Here is a 22590-nt window from a genome sequence, read left to right as displayed (position 1 = left end):
ATCTTACCCCTCTTAAGAATATTGCAATCTTAAAGATTCTGGATTTTGATTTTTCACCAGAAATAGCAATTTCGAGAATATGTAAATAAGAAAATGTGGTTTTCACAAATTGGTGTGCCAACCACCGTAACTCAAGATCGAAAAACCAATTGGTGCGTTATTTGTGAGTTTAACTTTCGATGTTTGTAAACTTCATTCTGCGTTCGAACAATAAGTTATTAATATTTAAACAAAATAAAGTTTTAATTATTACCAGTTGAAGTTTTATAAACTAGAGTTCAAGACAGTGGGGATAACTTTAGAAACATTAAGGTGAGAAGAACAAACTATTGAATAGTTGGCGAGAGAATGTAAAAGAAGGATCACGAGAATTAGTGTGGATAGTTTGGCCAGATTTGTATAAAGATCAATAATAAGGTAGTGTAAGTGTTCACACATTAGTGCTTGGTGGTACATGATTCCAGCATCCCAGATCCACGCACTAGATCTCACTTCTTCAACTCCACGGACTCTCCTATATCTCACACACGAGCCCTACTCTCTCTCTCCCTCTCTCGGCTCAATCATATATTAACTATCTTACAAACAACCACTCTCCAATAGAACCATACTATAGACATACCACCTTTTAAAGAAGAAACATTTGTTGAAAATACGCCTTCTCCTTCAAATAAAGGCTGTACCAGCGATAACGTGTAAATAGCGTTCTGCTACAATTTAAACCGGCGCTTCTGGCCAAATTTTTTATCTTTTTTTTCATTTTTTTATTTTTTTTGTTTTAAACTCTCTATTTTCTGCTCCACATAATTTTTCTTCATCTGTCCGCCCCATCTGCCTCTTCGTCCACTTTACAGCCATCATTTAATTATTCCTTATTATTCTGTTACAGATGCATAAATGCATTGCATTTCTGTACTACTTTCTTACTTCTTGAATTTAATTCTTTAACTGTTACCACTTTTTGCTTTTTTTTTTACGCTAAATATTGGTTACCCGGCTCTACTAACTTGAATGGAATTCCTCATGCCTCACATCGTATTGCTTCTTCAATTCCCTCTACTGGGTGCCACTTCTGTTAACCCTTATCCAGGCTAACCTCTCGTTTATCTCTTCTATCCATTTTCTTGATATTTTCTGTTCTCTTTTACCACCCAAGACCTCTCTCAGCACTCACCCATTTTACTTTTTCTTTGTACATGTCCAAACCGCTGGAGTCCTTATTTTACCCTTAACTGCGACAAGGAAGTTTCACTTATCCCCAATATTTCTTATTTAGTAATTCTTAATTTATTCCTCGAATTTGGCAGCTAGCAATTTCTCTCTGAACTGTATTTACCGACCATGTTTGTCACTTTAAAATGTGATATGCGACTTTAAATACTATCAAATATTGACCTGCAAAGCTAATATGCATTATGGTACTGGGTTCGATTCCCGATCTTGGCCTTGGATTTTATTTAATGGTTAAATGAGAAATAGTAAAGTACGTTTGATAGTCGCCTCCGTCCACGACACCTAGTAAATGGTAGTTGGTCGTTAAGCCCCGCCTGAAAAAATAGGCGATTACTTTACTTTAACTATCAAATATTTTGAAGAATCAAGTATGTTTCAAAAGTTTTAAAGTTCGAACATTTAATCCTTGAGAATTATAGTGCAGAGAAGGTCTTATGGAGTGTTCCCACCAGATTTTGTTAAAACAGATGTTTTTCGCAAACCCGTACATGTCTCAACAGGAAAAGATGATCAGGCGAAAAAACCTCCTTAAATAAGTATGATGGTTCCAAACTGCAGCAATCGCTCCCCACCCTCTCCCAAAAAGTAGATTCCGATTTCTTTAAATCCAGTTTGCACTGTTAATGAAATAAAATCCTTCAACTTTTCTTTGAAAAATTGTATCTTGAATATTTTATTTTTTATGAAAGTTTTAAAAACGCAATGTATTTTTTTGTTTTATTAATTGAAGTACATAGTTGCATAAAACTATGCAAATAAAGATGATTAAAGAAATAATTAATTCTTAAAATATATGAAGCAATAAAATAATACATAATAAATGTAAGGAATATAAAATACTGAGTTCATAAAATGTGGTTATGATTACGTGAAAAATACATTTCAGAAGGGAAATAAATAAATTTATTCTTGAAGGTGGAATTAAATAATGTTGATTAGGTAACTAACAAGGAGTGAAATATCCTGGACACCTTGTTAACTTACAAGAAAAACGTAAAATTAATTTGGATTTTTTATTTTTAAGTGATCTTTTTAATGACAGACTATTTTTAGTAATGGTAAAGTTTGTGATCAGGAGCCTTAGAGATATTTCTATAGTTTTTGTTTTTAATCAAAATTACCAAAAAGTGATAAAAATCTTCATCTTGGTATGTCACCAAGTTTTTAAAGGGGATACAACTTTATTTTAAAGTAATTTCGGGAAATATGCAGTTAACAAAGAAACAACTGAATTTAAGCAACATCAGAAGAGTGCTTAATCCAAATTTAAAGAAAATCTTAGCAAATATTTTTAAGAAAAATTTAAATTTCATTTTAAATAAATTTACTTTGAAATACATGCATTTTTTTTGCTTTATTTTTTATGTACTCCTCATTGCGATCCTCTTATCGCTACACGAACTCTACAAACACACATCAACCACTTACAGGACTCTGACTTCACAAATGGAGAATCAAAACTAAAGTTACGAAATCAAAATATATAGTATTTACTCTGAGACGGAAAATCCTACCTCCCATCATCTTGAACCAAACTCCTGTACCAACTGTGGACAAAGTACGCTACCTTGGACTGCACCTAGACAAACGGTTGACATGGTTTCGAACCATACTAGACTGAAAAGACAAGCAACTAACCAACGCTACAAAACTTCTCGCCAGACTACTTGACAAACGTTCAAAACTTAACCTACATAACAAAAGACTCTATCTACATAACTAAGACTCTATATCTACTGCTATTGCGGCCTATTTAGTCATACGGCATCTAAGTATGGGGGATCAACTAAGCGTTCCAACTCACTACGCCTCCCAGACATTACAGTCAAAAATACTTTACAAACTTCTTAACGCTCCGTTCTAATGTATCCTAACCTCACTATCCATAATGACCTCAAAATTCCTTTCATTATAGATCTAGCTGACAATCGTTTTCTCAAATTTCATTCTACTCTACAGCAGCTCATCCTAACCCTCTCATAGAACACCTATCTTCTTCCACATTATCAGGTAATCCTCTAAGGAGATTGAAGAGAAGATGGCCTCGTGATCTACTCTTATCGTGAGAGCAAAGCACGTTACTGGAGTGACACTGCTGGATGCCTCCTCCACTCATGATTTTCTTTTATTTTTTTTTACCAGGTACCATATTTGCTTGTTGCAAGAACCGTTGCAGTTGTAAATTCCAATAAAAGATTTAAAAATAAAATAAAATAAAAAAAGTTTTATGTACGACTATTGTTAAATCTGTAAACTAATTTAATCGCATTTTAATAATTAAATTGTTGGACTTTTATTACTTCAACAGTTTTCTCAATTATCTGTACCCTAGGATGCCTTTTATAATGTTAACGTTATTAATAATAGTAGAAAACAATATGAAACGTTGCAAGAAATAATATTAAACGTTGCAAGAAATAATATTAAACGAGAGGAACTGATCATACGGAGGGGTGTCAGATAATTTAAGTTTGAGGGGTGGGTGCTTAGAGGAAAAGGAAATGGAATTTCGTCTCAGAGGGTTTTTTTTTATTATTACTATTATTTCTCTTCTATTCTTTTCAAGTTAATATCGAGCCCACACCCCCGGCAATAACAATGGGGAGGCAGTTTCTCCCCTGCAGTCCAATCACCACTTCCTACCGGTTCTTTTAGTTACATTCATGAGACCACTTCTCAATTATTATGAGTTATATGTTTTGTTAAAACAAGTTTGGCGTTTTATTAAAGTGTTTATTAAGAGAAGAACATTTGGAATGCACTCTATTTACTACATTTTCATTGATAAATTTATTCAATGATTGAATTTAAGAGATACATCGCTAAGAGCCACTAGTTTTACAATAAAATGAATGTGATTATCATCACTGCCGCATGCAGCGCCACTGTACGTCCGGCAAATAGAGTTCTATCTATCCTCAGAAACCAATAGCAGTTTACTGTTAATAATACAACCTGTTATCCCGCAAAGTTTTCATGGAAATTCCAGCACTTATTTCCCGGAAAAATTTTCAAAATCAAGTTTTTACTTTTGGCTAACCAGTTTTTCCTCAAAATTTAAATTATATGAATGCTTTTAATGTCAAGTCACTTCATTCAAGAGTCGTAATACGTACTTTATTTTCAAGACTCTGTAAACAAGGAATAATCGACTAAAATTTCTATTGGAGAATTCTAGGGCTTGTACTCAGCTCTAAAATGTTGAGACCCGGAATTTCAGAAAAGAGGGCTTTAGGTGAATTCAGAAGTTAACCATGATGCAGTTTCCAATGAGGTAACCAAGCACGAGTCCTAAAAATTAGTTTTCAACATGACTCATCTAGTTCAGTTTTTGGAAAGAAATTTTGTAAATTTGTTTCATAAATCGTTTATAATTTCAAACCTCTATATCTTTCTTCGTATTATTCAGATTTTAATGAATTCTTTGCCGAATTGTAGAGAAAAGTAAGCTCTACAACTGGAATAAACATGTTCTAGTGGTAATAGTTATTGAGATATAGAAGGTTTAATTTTGTAGGTTTTGTAAATCGTTCAAATTTCATATTTCTATTTCTCACTACATATTGTTTAGATTTTAATGATTCCTTTACTAAATTTTAGAGAAAGGTTAGATCTATAACTAATATAAATAGCAATGTTTTAGTGATAATAGTTATTAAAATATAGAAGGTTAAATTGTCGAGGTTTTGCAAACTGTTCGAATTCCAAACCCCTATTTCTCTCTTCGTATTGTTCCGATTTTAATGAATTCTTTACCGAATTGTAGATAAAATTCTTCACTATAATTGGTATAAATAGCAATGTTTTAACGAAAAATCTTATTCCTAAGTTTGCCTCTCATTGGCAACTAACTCACAACCCCCTTTGCTCTCATTTTCATTACTTAACCTATTCCCTTAATTGAAGCTTAACAATATCTCTTACAATCTGCTTGAATCCTCAACAAAAATCAGCCCAACGAATGTGCCATTTTGGTGATAAGTTTTTTTTTAGTTTTTAAGTTTTAATGAATGGCCCATCCTACAATTTTCTTTAAATTTTCCATTATTCATTGCCTTAGTTTAGATCTTAGGCTCCGATTTTCCAAAATTTTCCCAAGAAAAGCATTCTTAAGACCGTAGTGGGGGAAAAAGGTGGAGATTAGCTTTCATAAGGGTCTAGTTAAGCGTATTGTAGGCCAAATTATTGTATAATAGAGTAAAAAAAATAAGTAATCGCCTATTTTTTCAGGCGGGCTTTACGTCCAACTACCAATTAGGTGTCGTGGACGGAGGCGACTAGCAAACATACTTTACTGTAAATTTCTTTTATAAACCATTAAATAAAATCCAAGGCCTAAGACCGGGAATCGAACCCAGTACCACAATGCATATTAGCTTTGCAGGTCTTGCCTAGCGGTTAGAACCGCTCGGCTACCTTGGCGCCTTTATTGTACAATATTAATTATAATAAATATTTTGAATATAAATTTCAAAACTAATCGATTAAGTTGAAGTGCGAATTAGCTGAATAAATATTGTTTGCCAACAACGCACGGTAAGATTATTTCATTACGTCAACAGTTGTAAGGGAAAGTCTTATGAGTATATGCACCCAATTTTATCTCATATATTTAATGACGTCATAAACAGTGATGTCAATATTACAAGCCATATGTTGCCAGTTAGTAGCTCATATATTTTATTTTTAAATTCTGATTAACTCCCTTTCTTACATAGTCCAAATTTTGAGGGTTTTTTTTCGCGATATTTGTTACCGGTCATCGTTTTTGTCCACCCTCAAAAAATTGACTAGATGAATCCAGAATGTTGCGTGATTATTGCAACACCAATCTTTCATCCAGTTCTGCATTAGAGTCCATGGTTTTCCCTTACAATTAAGTTCTTTAAAAAAAATGCTTATTGATAATTTACGGTGCAAACCTTCCCAATTTCATCTTAACAATAAATCTATTTCTCTTGGGCCGTTTATTTATTTATTTATTTTACAGTTTTATGAATGATAATGTACAGGTGTTTTGCCAGCGAATAAGAAAAGCATAACGTTGAGATGTGGTCTACTGGTTGTCCGGCGGAAATGCCCGCGGTGTTCTCCCCCGGACGGACTTCCTGCACTAGACCCGGTCATTTCCATATGCAACTAGTAGTCGTCATTATGAACTCTCCTCCCCTAACCCCTCCGCTCGTTATTATTACGGCTGCTTTGATTCAATTTATATATGTACTGATCTCTGCTCCCCCTGTTTGTGGACTGCCCTTATAGCTAGTCTAGCATGTCACCACCAATGAAACTGTACTGGCCAAGTCATTCACCGGATACGTAAAATAGTACAACGTAATGATATTAGTGGTATGACTCATCTTCCCGTTTGAAATTCATTCTAAGTAAAGATTTGGTCATTCATTTACTCTAAAAAGAAAAACAATGTTTAAATATTAAATTTTCTACGTAAAAATAAAGATAGTTATTTATAATTCAAGGACTTAATAATTATTCTCAAGACTGGCAAGAAATGAACCTTGGGCGCAGCTTGTTTTGGTGATAAACCACCAATTATGTACAAAATATTCTTTACTTATAAATAGTAATGCAATTGACGTAATAAATGTTAAGATACATCCGTTAGAAATATTTAAATAAATTGCTGCGATAAACTCAATCAAAAGATTGGTGCATTATTAAAGCACACTTGTTGCATCATTAAAAAAGTAAAATACTTTTATTGAAAATGCAGTTAGGATCGCAATGCTGATTCTAGCTTTGATTTTATCCGCATTTATCCCTGACCAGTTCCGGACTTTAATTCACTATCAGCGATAGATTATTCAGTTTGATGTAGAGAATTTGATACACCATTTATGCGTTCATCTCATACTGAGGTAATGTGCAGCACGAGTAGTTTTATCTATATAAAGCTTAACTTAGACCCCTAACTCTCCTAGCTATTGAAAAATGTGGCTAGACCCGCAGTGACCAAATTTTCTTTTAAAAGGGAACTAATTCATTGCAGCCAACTACATGTAAAGACATTATTGCTTTATTTTATCGTATTGCACTAAATTGAAAATAAGAATTTTTGTAATAAACGTAGTAGAACTACACATGCGCAAAAAGTGTCCCCTTGCAGAAAGGAAATCGTTGGTGCCGTTTTTTTTTTTTTAAAAAAAATCTCTTAAAACTAAAAAACCAATTCGTTAAAGAAGCACTTTTGGATGGCTGATTTTATCCAAAAAGTTATGGCTGGGTCTGACAGGGAAAACTTAAATAAATATATATATTTTTTTTAATCGTATTGAAATTCAAAACTGCAACAACTGCTACAACAAGCAAATGCGATATTAAAACTGTCCGGTAGGATAGTTGTTTAAGGGTTGATCGTCAAAAAGTGCACGAAAAAGCGTAACGGTTGAACAACACCCAACTTTGATAATTTTTTTCTATTTTTCTATAAAAGATAAAATTCCCCAATTTTATTTATAATGTAGGGCGAATCCTCCTTTATAACTGTAATTTTTTGCAACAACATAGATCTAATAGATTTCTGAGAAATACAGTGCTGAAAATGGGCAAAAATGGCATTTTCAGAAAATGTTTTTGTTGTTCTTCTTCTTTTTTGTAAACAACGTAGCGCCTAAACGCGCGAACTGATTTTCATGAATAAGATAAAAATATCGTGAATATGATAGGAGAAGGCATCCAGAGATGACACTGTATTAACGTGAATACTGCTCCTATGAGGAGAGTAGATCGCGCGGCCATCTTCTCTTCAATCTCCTTAGAGGATCACCTGGTGTTGCAGAAGAAGATAGTTGTTCTATTAAAGGGTTAGGATGAGCTGCGGTAGAGGAATGAAATTTTTTAGAAACGAGTTTTAGCAAGTTCTTTAACGAAGGGGAGATTTTGAGATCATTATGGATGGTGATTTTTTACTGTAAAGTCTGGATGCGTAGAGAGTTGGAACGCTTAGTCGATCCCGTATTTCGATGCCGTATGACCAAATAGGTCCACAGAACAGATAATAAAATATTAAATTTGAAGTTCCAGCAATATTCTTGTTTTTGAATTACTACACTGACCATCAACAGAACTGATGGACTGACAAAACTAATAACAACTTTTTTGGAATATTTACAGCGAAAACTCGATTTACAAAAATATGTCACGATTGCAATGCTCTTAAAAATAGTACAATATTTCTTTTTTAATTCAAGTTGCATCAACATCTATGGCCATTGGCACCCGGAGCTTGTATCAGTGCACTGCCAGCCGTTCTCTAGTTTCAGACTGACCACTACCGGAAGAAGCTTTCTAGGAAAGGAAGATCTAAGAACCTGCAGCTGGATTAAACCCCAGGGTTATCCGCGTTGATATCCAGTATAAGTTACCCTCTGAGCTAACTCTCTCCCTCGTTTTGTCGCTGTATATTAGCTCAGACTAAGTAATTCTTTAGGCGACGAAAATAACGAGGCATTAAAACAAAAATGCTTCAGTCCAGGATATGAGTATTCAAAAAATGTAAAAGATATGAAAATTCGTAAATTTGAATCGTTTCAAATTGCAAATATTAAATTGCATGCATAGTTGCATGGGTCAAAATACGCGATCAGAAAGATTTTTTATGTATTTAAAAAATTATTAGTTCGAAAAACTGTTGGGGCAATGTTTCAGCTACCGAATTCTCGCATTCTAAAAATATATGTTTGACTTCTTCATTTTTTTTTTTTTTTTAAGTAGTCAATGGTCTCTTTTACATTTTTTGTTTAATTTTTATAATGAGTCCTTCCTGTTTCAGAAGATATCATTTAGTGGCATACTGTCCCGTGAGAACTTAAATGTAAAGCTTTTAATGTCCGGTAATATGTTGTCCTAGCCGGTTGGACAATACCATATATTTTGCTAGAAAGATTCATTGTCATGGAAGTGGTAGTTGTTATTCACCTAGGGCGTACATTACTTTTAGCCTGGCGTGTTTTGGTACAAATTAATGCCTCTATCTCTATATTGTTCTTTGGCCTGGAACATTCTGCCCTCAATTATCTAAATATGTCTATATATTCGCCTACTACTTTTCTCTTTTTTTTCCAAAAATTGAGGGGAATGATTCACAAGCACTGTGATTATTATCGTTTAATAATATCGGTCAGAAAAATCATAAAAAAAAAGCGTTATTCATTCTGCGTAAATTAGACTAAGATAATTTGCATGCTCTGAAATTATAAATGTTTTTTTTGGCTTTTTGAGTTTGATCTCAATAAAAGAATTTGACTTTTCACTTCCTACGCTAAAGATACCGCAATTCTCTCTAATCAGAACCATCCGAAACTTCTAAAATACTTCAAGAACACCTGATAGAAAAGCTAGTGCACCGAGTAGTTCATAGAAATATATGAAATAAATGGAGCGATAGTGGCGAAATAGAATAGTTCATAGAAATATATGAAATAAATGGAGCGATAGTGGCGAAACCGTATTTATACTAAACAATACAATTCCTACCTGGATCGTGTATGTTAAAAATCGCTGCCCGGATTTCTGTTAGGACAATCTACTCACCCGCAAACTTAAAGTACATCAGGTACGGGACAATTGAGACAAATGATTAAGCCAAAATCCAAACTTAGCACCCACATCAACAAATCTGGGCAACTTGTCCAAACGGGGTACAGCTAAATCCTATAATATCTTCAGCAACCCCTACCGTACTGTTAACGCTCCATTTTCTATAAAACTATGGCAGATCAGTTACCTAAGACAACCATCGTTTAATAAATGGGTAGTTACGGACAATAAGCAGGCTGAGAGCGAACCACGCTGTGTGCGGATCTTATCTTCACAGGATCAACAAAAGGTCCTCTTCTCTTTGTGAAGATTGCAATGAGGAGGAGGATTTAAAACATATAATAATGATACGTCCACGTTATGTGGTAGAAAGGAAACGAATGTTTGACGCCATATACAGGTATTTAGATGCACTATTTCGCTACGAAGACATAATATTCTCCACCAACATCTATGTGCTTAAATCTATAGCAGAGCTAGCAATGAAATTTGAATGTATTTAAAAGATATAGCCGATTAGAATGAATGGAAGAAAATGATTAGAGAAGGATTACGTGATTTTAATTTCGGTTAAGCTATAAGGATGGCAGGAATATAGAGTACTGATCCATCCATTAGTTGTAGTTTATGTAAATAGTTGTATATAGTAGAGGGATGAATGTGCGAAGCGAATGTATTTATAAGTAAGAATGGAGAGTGAGTGATATTCTAGTGATAAGCACCTAGACGATGCTGGCTGCATGGCAAAAGCCAATGCCAAAAAAAAGGCAAAATAATAATAATAATAATACCGTCTCAGACTACTACACTGTTTATTCACTTGTCAGCAATGTCAACTCTATAGTGTTTCGAATCTCATCATTCACAAAGATCTTATACTACTCACTCATATATTATAACACCTCATATATTATAAAGAAGGAATAAATAGTGGCTGTGAAAAGTTTAAAAGGTTGAAGCCCAGGTAGGACTCAGAACGGTAGAAGATGCCCTAGCAAAGACGCCATAGGTTCGCTCGGGACACTAAATCGCATTCAGCCATTGCATTCACTTGCTGAGGATTCATCCTTACACTCTCTACACGACCTTACTCTACTCGTCATTCAGTTCAGCCAATTCTTTCAGAAATAGTTTATATTTAGATTCCCCAAGTTGGTTTTTGTAATCTACTCTCGTCCCTAAGTTAGAGTTAATGCTAGCCAATTTACTCTCAGTCAGTAATCCTATCTTTATTTCTATTCAGCTCTTCAGCCTCTCTAATCAAATCTAATTATCTGCTCGTGTCTATTAATCAGTAGCTACTTAAATCTCCTTTTCATGGCTCTACTCATCGAAATCAACCTCACGTGGATCTATAATTTTAAATCGAATAGTTTTTCAAGAAAATTTCGTTTAAAGGCATTCATTTAAGTCTGGTGAGTGATAAAACCAGTATTTTATTTTTTGTAAATCCACAAAAAGATGCGTCGCTTTGTCTTTCAGATCTGAGAAGCTGAGATGTCAATATGTATACCCTAAGAAGAAAAATGGATGCCGACTAATTTCTCATTGTTTAGGTCTGTAAATGGAATGTTGTTGTTGAGGAATTTTTTTTGTAAACCGTTCATTGCATTTTCAACACACTAGCTATAAATAAATATCTATTAAGGATAACTCCTTAATTATTAGTAAAGATAATATTCTGGACATTTATAGTAATTTATATCTTCTTTCTTTTTTTTAATTCGCATAAATATGCAATTAAATCGTAAAGGCCATTGCTAGATATGGCCATGTTTTCACAAATTATAGCTGATAAACATTGCTCCGTTCTCATTGCTAACTAGAGTGTTAAGTTTTTGCTTTTAGTAAAGGTATCGTCTAGCTCATCACGTTTAACTACAATTCATCCTGTTTAATTAAAAGCACACTTTCTTATCATGATGAACGTGTACACACTACGGCTGCCCGTCTTATTTAATGCTTTTGTATGTGTGCGAATATGTTGAGAGTGCGCACGCGCCAAACAGGACTACAGTTGGCTTCTTCATGTACAGTTCTTGGATCACTACTTCATTATCTTGCAAAGGAATCGTGACAATTTAAAAAATAATAATAATAAATTAATTGACACGGCATTCTCTTTAGAATTCTCTCAATTATAAGTAAAAAAATTTGGAATCATACCTCGGAATTTTAGAAAAAAATGTGTAAATCGTGAATAAATCGGAGAATTAGCGTCTATTCATTTTGCCAGAGGCGTGGCATCACGTTTTCGTAAAAGAAGTCTTAACTAGACCATTCTTGAGAGTGTCAGTCGCCTAATTATCGTGCCAACATTCATACTGTTTGGGGTAGAAGAGAGTAAAGCCAATCGCCTATTTTTTGCAGGCGGGGCTCAACTTGTTACCAACTACCAATTAGGTGACGTGGACGGGGGGCGGAAGCTCATACTTTACTAAAAACAATTTTTTCTAACGAATAAGGAGTAGTAATACACAGGATTCTATCTAAGGATCACCCACTTAAAAAAAGCCACGCTCTTGACCTTAAGACCAACACCCGCCCCTTATGAAGATATTTAGTACTCTTGTCACCTTCCAGGTTAAGCCTTTAACTAAATCAATTGTTGCATTTGAATTCACCCTACATCAGTGATAAATTCTTTTCGATTTTTCGTAGCAAGCGTTTTAAGAGACAGACTCGGTCAAAAGTCCATTTTTATTGCAGTAAAAGTGAAGTCGTCAAGCACTTAGTAAATAAAATCCAAATTGGAAAATTAACCAGTTAAGCGTGGAATTTAGTTTTTCTAAAAAACCCCACAGTGTGTGCAATTAAAATCAGACAATGACGTGTATACACGTCGAACGCAGGGCAAAACAACCAAAAGTTTACAACGTCATAATAGTCACTGCAAGCGACTTTTTTCTGCAATTTCTGGGGCTTGAGAGTGTTATATTGTTGTTGTTATATTGTTGTTTAGTTACTAGTATTAATTGTCATGTGATAATAATAACGTATGTTGAGTTTAAAATACAGAATTGTATAAAAACGTTAATAAAGAATATCGGCAATAATTCTAGAGTTCTTTCTGGTAATAATAGATATATTACACTGGCGACGAGTAAAATAAATGATGGCACCTCCAAAGAATAGGAAGAGTGAAGGTGAAGTACCGTCAACGGTTATGATGTATCAGGTTGGGAGTATTCCGGAATTTAACATCATAACGGATGATTGGCAGATATATGAAGAACGGTTGGAACAGTACTTCATCGCCAATAATATTCCGGAAAACAAAAAGGTACCGGTATTGTTAACTTTGTTAGGAGAGGCAGCCTATAAGTATCTTAGGGATTTATGTTCCCCGGAACTGCCAAAAGATACAAGCTATGAGCAGCTGTGTGAGGTGATGTCACGGCAGTTTTCGAGTAGGGTTTCTATTTATAGAAATCGAATAAAATTTTACAGTTTGCAGCAGGAAAAAGAGGAAAGTATCTCACGATGGTTTGCGAGATTAAAGGGTCAGGCAGCCGACAGCAAATTTGGAAATTGTTTGGAAACTGTCCTTAAAGATAAATTTGTTTGCGGTTTGCAGTCTACAGCGGTTCAGGACAGGCTTTGTGAAGAAGGCCCGCGAGAAAGAAGCTTGCTGCAATTGTACGAGCTGGCTTTGACAAAGGAGTCCGCTATTTTTGAATGCTCCACATCGAAGAGAGATGCGGATATTGGCAAGGTAAGCACCAAGGACACGGGAAGGTGTAACAATAACCAACCAAGACCCAATCAAGAATCAGGGAGCTCCAAATGTTCTGCCTGTGGGAAAGGTAATCATTCTTTCTTCACATGCAGATTTAGGAAGTATAAATGTAACAGAAGCGGGAAAATTGGACACCTAGCAGCGGTATGTAGGGCGAAAGTAGGTACCAACTGCGCTTCCCCTACGAATGAGGAAGACCATTCAAGTCGAGCAATAGAATGGGTGGATTTAGGAAGTATTGGCTCCGGAAGTACAATCGAACCAATGGTCGTAGAAGTGGAAGTATCAGGCCAGAAACTGCAAATGAAACTGGATACCGGGGCAGGAGTCTCAGTCATTCCTGAAAAAGTTTATTTGGAAAGATTAGGATTTTTGAAATTGCATCCTAGTAATATCAGGCTGAGAGCTAATAACCAGCAAATAGTGGTTCCATTAGGAGAAATTTACACGGAGGTCAGCTGGCTAGGAAGAACAAGCAAGTGTCGCTTATTAATTGCCCCAACGGGTACGAGATCTCTCGTAGGCCGAGATTGGCTGCAAAAATTTTGTCCACACTGGGTTACTTCGTTCAGACCACCAATGAAGCAGGTGAATGCAGCGGAGCCAGTACAGCAAACATCGGATGGTGAGCTATAAGCGATGTTAACGGAATTCGAACTTATTTCTACCGGCGGTTGGTTGTTACAAGTATGGCAAAATTAAGTTAGAGGTAAGCCCTGAGGTTAAACCTAAATTTATAAAACCCCGACCTGTAGCGTTTGCATTTAGAGAACAGGTGGACAAAGAGTTGGACGAATTAGAGGCGGCAGGCATCATCACCAGGGTAGATAATAGTGAGTGGGGGACACCATTAGTACCCGTATTAAAGAAAAATGGCAGCATCCGGGTATGTGCCTACTATAAGATTACTGTGAATAAGTACTTAGAAGATGTGCAATATCCTCTACCGAGGATAGAGGAAATATGGGCCGCATTACAAGGAGGTAAGATGTTCACCAAACTGGATTTCTTAAAGGCTTATAACCATTTGGAATTAGAGGAGGAGACAAAAATGTTATTGGCTTGGTCCACGCATAAGGGTATTTTCAAAGTAAATAGACTGCCATTTGGAACCAAGCCAGCGGTGGCAATTTTTCAAAAAATTGTTGAAACGTGTATCCAGGGGGTTCCCGGAGTGGCAAACTTTCTGGATGATTTGGTAGTGACGGGAGCATCCAAAGAGGAACACCTTAGAAATTTGCGCGCGGTGTTTGAAAAATTGAGAGAAGCTGGGTTTAGATTAAACTTCAAAAAGTGCAAGTTTTTCGAGCCAGAAATAAAATTTTTGGGTCACGTGATAAATGGAAAGGGCATCCAAAAGGACGGAGAGAAATTAGGGGCAATCAGCGAAATTACTCGCCCGAGTTGCGTTCAGGAAGTGCGAGCTTTTGTGGGTGCAGTTAGTTATTATGGTCGATTTATTTGAAATTTGGCCAACATTCTAGCACCTTTATATGAATTATTGAAGAAAGGCAAACCATTTCGATGGGATGCCAGCTGCGAAAATTCATTTCTAGAAGCGAAAAGACAGATAGTTTCCGACCAAGTATTGGTCCACTTCAACTCCGAGTTACCTATAAAATTGTACTGTGATGCATCAAAGAAAGGCATAGCTGCGGTTGTTTTACATGAAATGCCAGATGGTACGGACAGACCTATATGTTTTGCGTCCAGGGTACTCAGCAACTATTCCATGATTCATAAAGAGGCTTTAGCGATATTTTGGTCGGTTAATAAGTTTTATCAGTACTTAGCGGGCAACCAATTTACTTTATACTGTGATCATAAACCCTTGTTAGCACTGTTTGGAGAACATAAAGGCTTCCCGGAAATGGCTGCTGGAAGGCTCCAGCGTTAGGCATTGTACCTATCGGGTTTCAAGTACACGATGAAATATATTTCTAGCCAGAAGAATGTAGCTGATGGTCTTTCGCGGCTACCAATTGTAGAGAAGGAGCCGGATTCAGAACAGAAAGATGACATCGATTATATTAACATGATGGAATCCGCACTTTCTATTAATTTAAAAACGGTTAAGGATAACTTAAGACGGGATTCAGAACTGAGTAAAGTTTACACTTACATAAAGAATGGATGGCCAGAAAAGGTAGAGGAAAACCTCAAGGCGTATTTTGTTCGGAGGACTGAACTGTATGTAGAAACCGGAGTGGTGATGTGGGGATACGGCATCATACTGCCGCGGCAACTAAGAATAGGAGTGCTTAAAGATCTGCATGCAGGACACCAGGGAATGAGCAAGATGAAATCTCTAGCTCGCTCTTATGTTTGGTGGCCATCTGTGGATAAAGAGATAGAAAACTTTGTCAACGCATGCCATGCTTGCCGGATGAAGTGGCACAACAGGGAGATTTGCCACAGACAGTAAGTGTCACTCGTTCGGGACGTCGATTTAGACAAGACTGAGGGTTGAGAGATAGCCAGCGAAATTCAGAGGGGAGATGTGTTATATTGTTGTTTAGTTACTAGTATTAATTGTCATGTGATAATAATAACGTATGTTGAGTTAAAAATACAAAATTGTATAAAAACGTTAATAAAGAATATCGGCAATAATTCTAGAGTTCTTTCTGGTAATAATAGATATATTACAGAGATTACCAGAACATTCTGTGCTCATTCAAAATCTTGCACAGCTTCACGTTTGCATTGCTTTAGTTAACTAGGGACGCAAGAGCTTTTACAAGAAAGAAAAGGGCTTTGTAAAGTAAAGTAAAGTAATCGCCTATTTTTTCAGGCGGGGCTTAACGTCCAACTACCATTTACTAGGTGTCGTGGATGAAGGCGACTAGCTTTTACTATTTCTCATATTAACCATTAAATAAAATCCAAGGCCAAGACCGGGAATCGAACCCAGTACCATAATGCATATTAGCTTTGCAGGTCTCGCTTCTTAACCGCTCGGCTACCGTGGCGCCTAGAAAAGGGCTTTGAATTCTGTGCAAAATGAGGACTGAATCTCTATCTAAGGTAAAAACGGCATTGCACAAGGGTTGAGAGCTTCTATTTGTGTGAGGTAATTCCCAATCTGTAACATGTACCAACCACTTATCATTTGGCTGATTCCCACCTCCGTATAAAGTACTTGGCAGTTCTATTGGTAAGATAAAGGAAACATCCCACCAAATAATATTCTTATTGTATTTTATTAAAATTTCGAGTTTTTATAGTTAATGGCAATTTTATATTTTTCACAACGAGTATACACGTCGAACGCACCGTAATAGAGATCTGGTTTGATGTGTATATATATATATATACGTCAAACGCGCTTAACTGGTAAAGAGAAAGTGAGAAAGCAAGAGTAAGTAGGGAAAAAGATAAGAAAAAAAGAAAGATGATAGCTTTAAATGGAATTTGAATAATAAAATTGAAGAAAATTAATTTTAAATCAAGTTAGTCGCAAGAAGAAAACTCCAGGTTTAGTTTGATTGGTCGTTTGTCTGCTGATGAAGTATAACGGTGGGAGTACAAACGATCCGGCGGGGGAAAACGTATTACGAAGGTTATCAAAAAGGAAATGGTGGAAAAATCATGGTCGGCCATCTTACAAATTATATAAAACATCATTGCAAAGTGGATATAATTTATTTTTTATTTTATTTTTTTACTTATTTATTTGGAGGGAAAAATACAGAATAAATAAGGAAAGAAGATACAGGAGCAAGGGTTCATTGAGAGAGATGCGAAGTAGAAAAAGAAAGACACACTAAAAAAAAAACAGTGTTCTTTTGGAAAAACCAGCCTGTTTCCACGATTCACGGCTGGTTATGCCTTCTTTATAAGTGATAACTCGTCAACTGTGACAAGCTGTGTACAATGTTCCCACGGGGTTGGTGTCACCTTTACAAATTTAAGTAATAATACCGCTTTGTGGTATTGATAATATTCTTTTTGTTTTCCTTTTTCTTATTACATATTTGCGGTATTTTGGAAATCTGTGTTTTATTAGTAGAAAAACTGTATGGATGGGAAAAATTGAAAGCATTGAATCATAGATCCTAAAAAAAAATAATGTTAGAATTAGTTATAGCTTCTTTCAAGATGATTAGATTGATAGGGAAGTACAGGTGTGTTTAAATAGCGAGTAATCTCAGTGCTGAAAATAGGATCCGAATTGGGGCTGCAAGTTGATCTTAATACACATTAATTCTTTATTCAATAATTCAATAAACATGTAAGTAGATGGAACAACATTGGGATATGTGAAGAGAGACAGACTGGAAATCAGAAGATTCTTAAGGCGACAAACAGGCTGCTGAGACGATTCCTGAATCTGAAAACATTTCTTCATTTCTGGGACAAACATTTGATAACCAGCTCTCATGAAGGAGCCACTTGGATGTTGTGTGCCAGAAACTGAATAGAGTTTTGTTGCTCTCCAGAAAGAAAACGAGATGAAACGAGGTTTCAATTAATTTTTAGTTACAATTTATTTGACAATTTTCTAACCATTCTTAAGGAGTTTTAAGGACCCTAGAAAGAAACGGTCTGGCTTCTCGAAACCTGAGAATTCTAAGAGAATATGAGCATTTCATGGTTCTAGAGAGGAGCTGTAATCAGATGCTATAGAAGTGTATACCCTACCTAGAATTCTCTTGAAGAAGTTTTCTACAAAATATTCTCAGAGAAGGCTATGCAAGAAAGGGATTCAGGGAATTTAGCACGATAAAAAATAAGAATACTGGATTGAGAAAGAATTTTTCTCATTATAGGATATATTAAACCTACTTCAGGAAACTATTGCAGCAAAGTGACTGACAAAGCTGAAATGAACGTCGAACTAGAGTTCGGGAAAGAACCATGAAAAAAGTAAACACTCCTTGAGAAAAAAAAAGAAACGTTTTGAACGAATAACTTTGTTATATGATCAGTTGTTTTGGTTAGAATGTTCAAGAAGAATGTAGTAGAACTTTGGAGTTATCTTTCTTTAAAGATACGAACCTATCCGAGTTAAGTTGTTAATAACAATGAATTTAAAGAAAAATATTTATCAAGTATTCTATAGAATAAAATTGCTCTTGCTATTAGGAGTGGCAATTATGCAAATATCGTATGTGTTAGGAATGTCGTGCGCAGTTAAGATGTACAGAAAAGGCCTTTCAATATAGTGTCCCATTATAGCATCTATGTATATATATATAAAACAAGGCAACAACTCTCAGAAAAGAGCTCTGCTTAATTCGCTAATAGATAAAGGTGGAAGCTGAGTGTTTGTAAGTAAGAAGTTTGCACTGTGACTGTAAGAACGGGAATAGGGATGTAAATGGGTCATACATATTGAATAGAGAAGAAGAGGATTTTGAGATAAGTATAACACATACATTGTACAGTATACTTCTGTGTTTGTGTTGCTTTGATACTGCAGTTTATTGTTGTGGTGGTTGGTAGCTAGTATTGACGTGGACGCGCTCGTATGTCTGTAAATGCATCACGATCCCTGTAGTCACGTATATGGACACACCCTTTTTTTTAGCACTCTACGAATAGAGTGTAGTTATTCCGCCATTTCTTCATAGTTATCTGTCATCAAGTGTAGAAGTTTGCACAAATACAAACGAGGAAAAAAAGAGAGTGGGAGCAAGAATTCCATATTTTTGAAAATAATTCCTGGAATCTGCAGAGTACTCTATATCTAAAAAGCCCAATCCAAGATATCATTGGACCCTTGCTGAAGGATGGTCGGCACAGCAGTGACGCAAGGAGTATCCTCGGAGTAAGTAACGATTCTTAGGTATCGTGTATTTGTGAGGACATTTGACCTCCCTAGAAAGCCTTGGTAAATAGGGATACGTAGAAGGTGGAACCTCTCTTGGGGCGAGAAGTTTTAAGGCTTTAAGAAGTGATCATCAACTTCTTAATCACAGCGGTTTCCCTGGAGAGCCTGGGCGATTGGAAGGTGTATACCAGTTCTTAGAATACTCAACAACTTTTAATTTAGAGTTAATGTTAATAAACCTGGAGAGGGCTTTGCAGAAAAGGATGCAAAGAACAAAAAGGTAGAGGATTATACCTGGCTACCTACTCCCTTCTCTTTCTAGAACTTCTCTGAAAAGCTTGGTTTCCTTTTGGGCAAGGAAGCCAGTCTTAGATGATCTAGTGTGATTAAGGCATGGCAAAACTGTAGAGCCCTCAAGCTTCCTGAAGAAAGTGGATAGCTTTAAGATATAAGAGAGGAATATAGCTAAACTGGGATCCTCTTGAGGGAGTGTTCATCAACATTCAAGGAAGACAATGTGAGAAAGAGAGAGAGAGAGAGAAGAGTTTACTTTAGAATCGTTATCTCTAACCACGAGTAGGTATAGTAATATCGTGGGCTGCATTGAACAAGTAGTACTTGAGTGGGACCAAAATATCTCAAATTAAAACTGGATGGCTGAACATTGAAAAAGCACAATCAACAAATGCAAACTAATACACACAAGAAGGCCAAATTGGGAAAAAAAGAACTTGAATCGAATATTTCTGATGAAAATTCAAAAAAAGAAAATCTGTATCTTAGTCACAGTAAGACATAAATAGGGTTACATCGTCATAATACTAAGTAACCAAAAATCCATACATTAAATAATACTGAATCAGCTTAAATGAAATCTAGTAATCCTCAAGTTTTTAATACTAAGTAGCAACTGAACAAAAACAAACATCCGTCTCAAGTGGTATTTGTTTTCGCTGTTTAACAAAAGTTTACAGAAAATATCTTTCAAAATAATTCACAGATGGCGAATGGCAGGATGTTTTTTTATAATTAAATTTCCTATTTAAGCCCTTTAGTGGAGGGGATACTTAAGTTTTATGTCTCAGTTGAAATAAAACCTTGGAATAGTAAGTGAAGTATAGATGTACTACACAGAATGAAGTTTTGATTTCATCTGTAATAAGTGAAAGTGGTGTACTTTTTTTGGGCCAATCAAGCAAAGAAATGAAGAGAAAAGAAAATTTCAGAAGACATTTAGGCAGTATTTATAATGATAGTGGGTAAGTTTTGCACTTATGTAATATTTTCCATAATTGGAATCCTTTAAAGCTTCCAACCCTCAATTTAGCTTTACCATTATTGAAAGACAAGAGGCTTGTCCAGAACGATATCGCTGAACTTAACAATTATTCAGTCTTATGGACATAACATAAATGCAAGGTTTATGTATATTGTAGCAAAAACGTTAAATCATTTCAAACTATATTATCTTACCTTACAATTCGGAAGGTTGAATTGTAGCCTCCAGTTTGGTACACCATTTTAGCAAGAGTTCTCACTTGACACAACACCTCACACACCAACACAACGCGCCTGAAAATTAAATAAATTAGATGTCTTCAAATTTATTATAGGGTTCATTACAGTTAGTACCCCTATTTACTTCTCCCCTCTCTAATAAACTTCAGAAAAATATTTCGAAAAAACTATAGCAGAACATCTCGGTAACCCTCTAAAATCACTTGTTTCTCCAGTGATGGCTGTTATCTTAATATTGTGTAACTGGTAGAAACAAAAATTGGTCTAAAGTATAACACTTTACAAATATGCCTAATTAAAAGATTCAGATTCTGTTAAATTCACACACACCTTGCGGTAAAAAACTTCTAAATTTTCGGATTCAGGTGATCTCAAAACAAGTATTCCTAGTAAAAATTGAGTTTCGAAAATTTGATTAAAATCTCTCAGCATTAAAAAAAAATGTCTCAAATGTTTGATTTTCATAATATGACCCTGTTCTTATTTAGTGGAAATAATCTTTGGATTTGAAGAAGCAAATCTAAAGGTTATTGCGCAATTGATTCGTTTATTGAGGGCATTTCTTTCATTAGTACATGTAAGGAATGGAAGCTTGAATTAACGTAAATAAAAGTAACACATCTCATTGGAATGATGCAATGTAAGACCCCAAAATTTTACACTAAACAGGCCCCCTCTTTGGTGGAACGCGTACTAGTTTCCTACAATCTTTAAAGTAATCCACAAGTCCTAAGCCTCCTTTTCAAGTGTAAGTTAATAGTTCAAAACTACATTACTTACATTTTTTTGCATGGCATAAACTATAAGTTGTAAATATGAAAGGAAAACTACAACGTAATATTTAAATTCAAATACGCCATATTGAATTTTAATAACCCCATTGACCTATTCAACAATTCGATATCTACCAGCAATCCTTCATAAAACAAAATAAATCTTATTCAGTTTTAATGATCATAACAATCTAATTATATTGTGTACTGAATTATGTTAAATAATTGAAATTTTACCATAAATATTTATAAAGGAAAATGTTAACTTACCCACTAGTATAAATCAGCTCATGACGTCACGGATAGACTGATCGGCTGACAAGAGCAAGAGGAGGGTTAGAATTGACTTTGCATATTATTAAATTATTTTAATTAATTTTTTAATTATTTAAATAACTTGAATAATGAAACTTTTAAACTCAAATTATTATAGAATGTACTGCATTCATTTTATTTTACTTAGTTAAATTATGAACTCCAATTAAAAACTTTTTCATGAGGAAGGAAATATTAGTTATTTTTATTATAATTAATACTTTTTAAACATTTTTAACAAAATTTCACGATTTGTTTTTGGATAAGTTAAAATTTAAATATATTTCATCTTTTAGTTCTTTCTTTCAGATATTAGCGCCTAAAAACCCGCCATTACTGTAGCAGTTACGTCATTGTCACATTAATTAGTCTCATTTTAGGTGTATAAAGTGAATATGTAAAGTTTGTGAAGGTGCCAATACGAATGGATTATTAAGAGTTACAGTACGTAAGTATAATGCAAAATTCAATTCATTATTAAATCTGTAATGCTGAGTTACGGGTTCATAAAAGTTCATGTTTGGTCAAAATCCTGTTTCATACTTGGAATCTTGTCTTACTCATCTTTCTAAAGAAGCCTTTATAAGTTCCCAAAATGATTAAAAAACTATGTTTTACTCTTTGAATCTACTTCATACTCAAAAAAATGATATTCCCCAGTATTATTTAGAAATTTA

General features: G+C 35.1%; 3 protein-coding genes and 1 long non-coding RNA gene across 13 annotated transcripts in view; 2 read left to right on the top strand and 2 right to left on the bottom strand.

Annotated features, from left to right (window-relative positions):
• Positions 1–21914, bottom strand: part of LOC141450870 (uncharacterized) — a 250752-nt gene extending 228838 nt beyond the window's left edge. For 9 of the 10 annotated variants that reach the window (XM_074121725.1, XM_074121733.1, XM_074121737.1 and 6 more), the window contains exons 1-2: positions 21869–21914; positions 20781–20879 (exon numbers count right to left, since the gene is read on the bottom strand). The gene's annotated coding sequence lies outside the window, so the exon portion shown is untranslated. The remainder of the gene's footprint in view (positions 1–20780; positions 20880–21868) is intronic. The other variant, XM_074121726.1, reaches the window with a different exon arrangement.
• The window catches only part of LOC141450889 (uncharacterized), a 500259-nt gene that overhangs the window by 238662 nt on the left and 239007 nt on the right, over positions 1–22590 (bottom strand). The window lies entirely within an intron of this gene.
• On the top strand, positions 12724–15806 carry LOC141450869 (uncharacterized). Its single transcript, XM_074121723.1, has one exon. It carries the CDS (start codon positions 12905–12907, stop codon positions 14165–14167), a length of 1263 nt encoding a protein of 420 aa, XP_073977824.1. The 5' UTR covers positions 12724–12904; the 3' UTR covers positions 14168–15806.
• The window catches only part of LOC141450883 (probable isoaspartyl peptidase/L-asparaginase GA20639), a 71689-nt gene continuing 71352 nt past the window's right edge, over positions 22254–22590 (top strand). Inside the window, exon 1 of the mRNA XM_074121771.1 lies at positions 22254–22361. The gene's annotated coding sequence lies outside the window, so the exon portion shown is untranslated. The remainder of the gene's footprint in view (positions 22362–22590) is intronic.

The sequence above is a fragment of the Rhodnius prolixus genome, unplaced genomic scaffold (genome assembly GCF_049639745.1).
Source record: "Rhodnius prolixus isolate KJV_2025 unplaced genomic scaffold, Rpr scaffold_8, whole genome shotgun sequence".
NCBI lineage: Eukaryota > Metazoa > Arthropoda > Insecta > Hemiptera > Reduviidae > Rhodnius > Rhodnius prolixus.
The sequence above is the reverse complement of the archived record's forward strand: the minus strand, read 5'-3'. Positions and strand labels throughout refer to the sequence as shown.

What these genes read in the sequence shown, in the direction of transcription:
- LOC141450869 (XM_074121723.1), top strand. Translation starts at nt 12,905, where the DNA reads ATGATGGCACCTCCAAAGAATAGGAAGAGTGAAGGTGAAGTACCGTCA.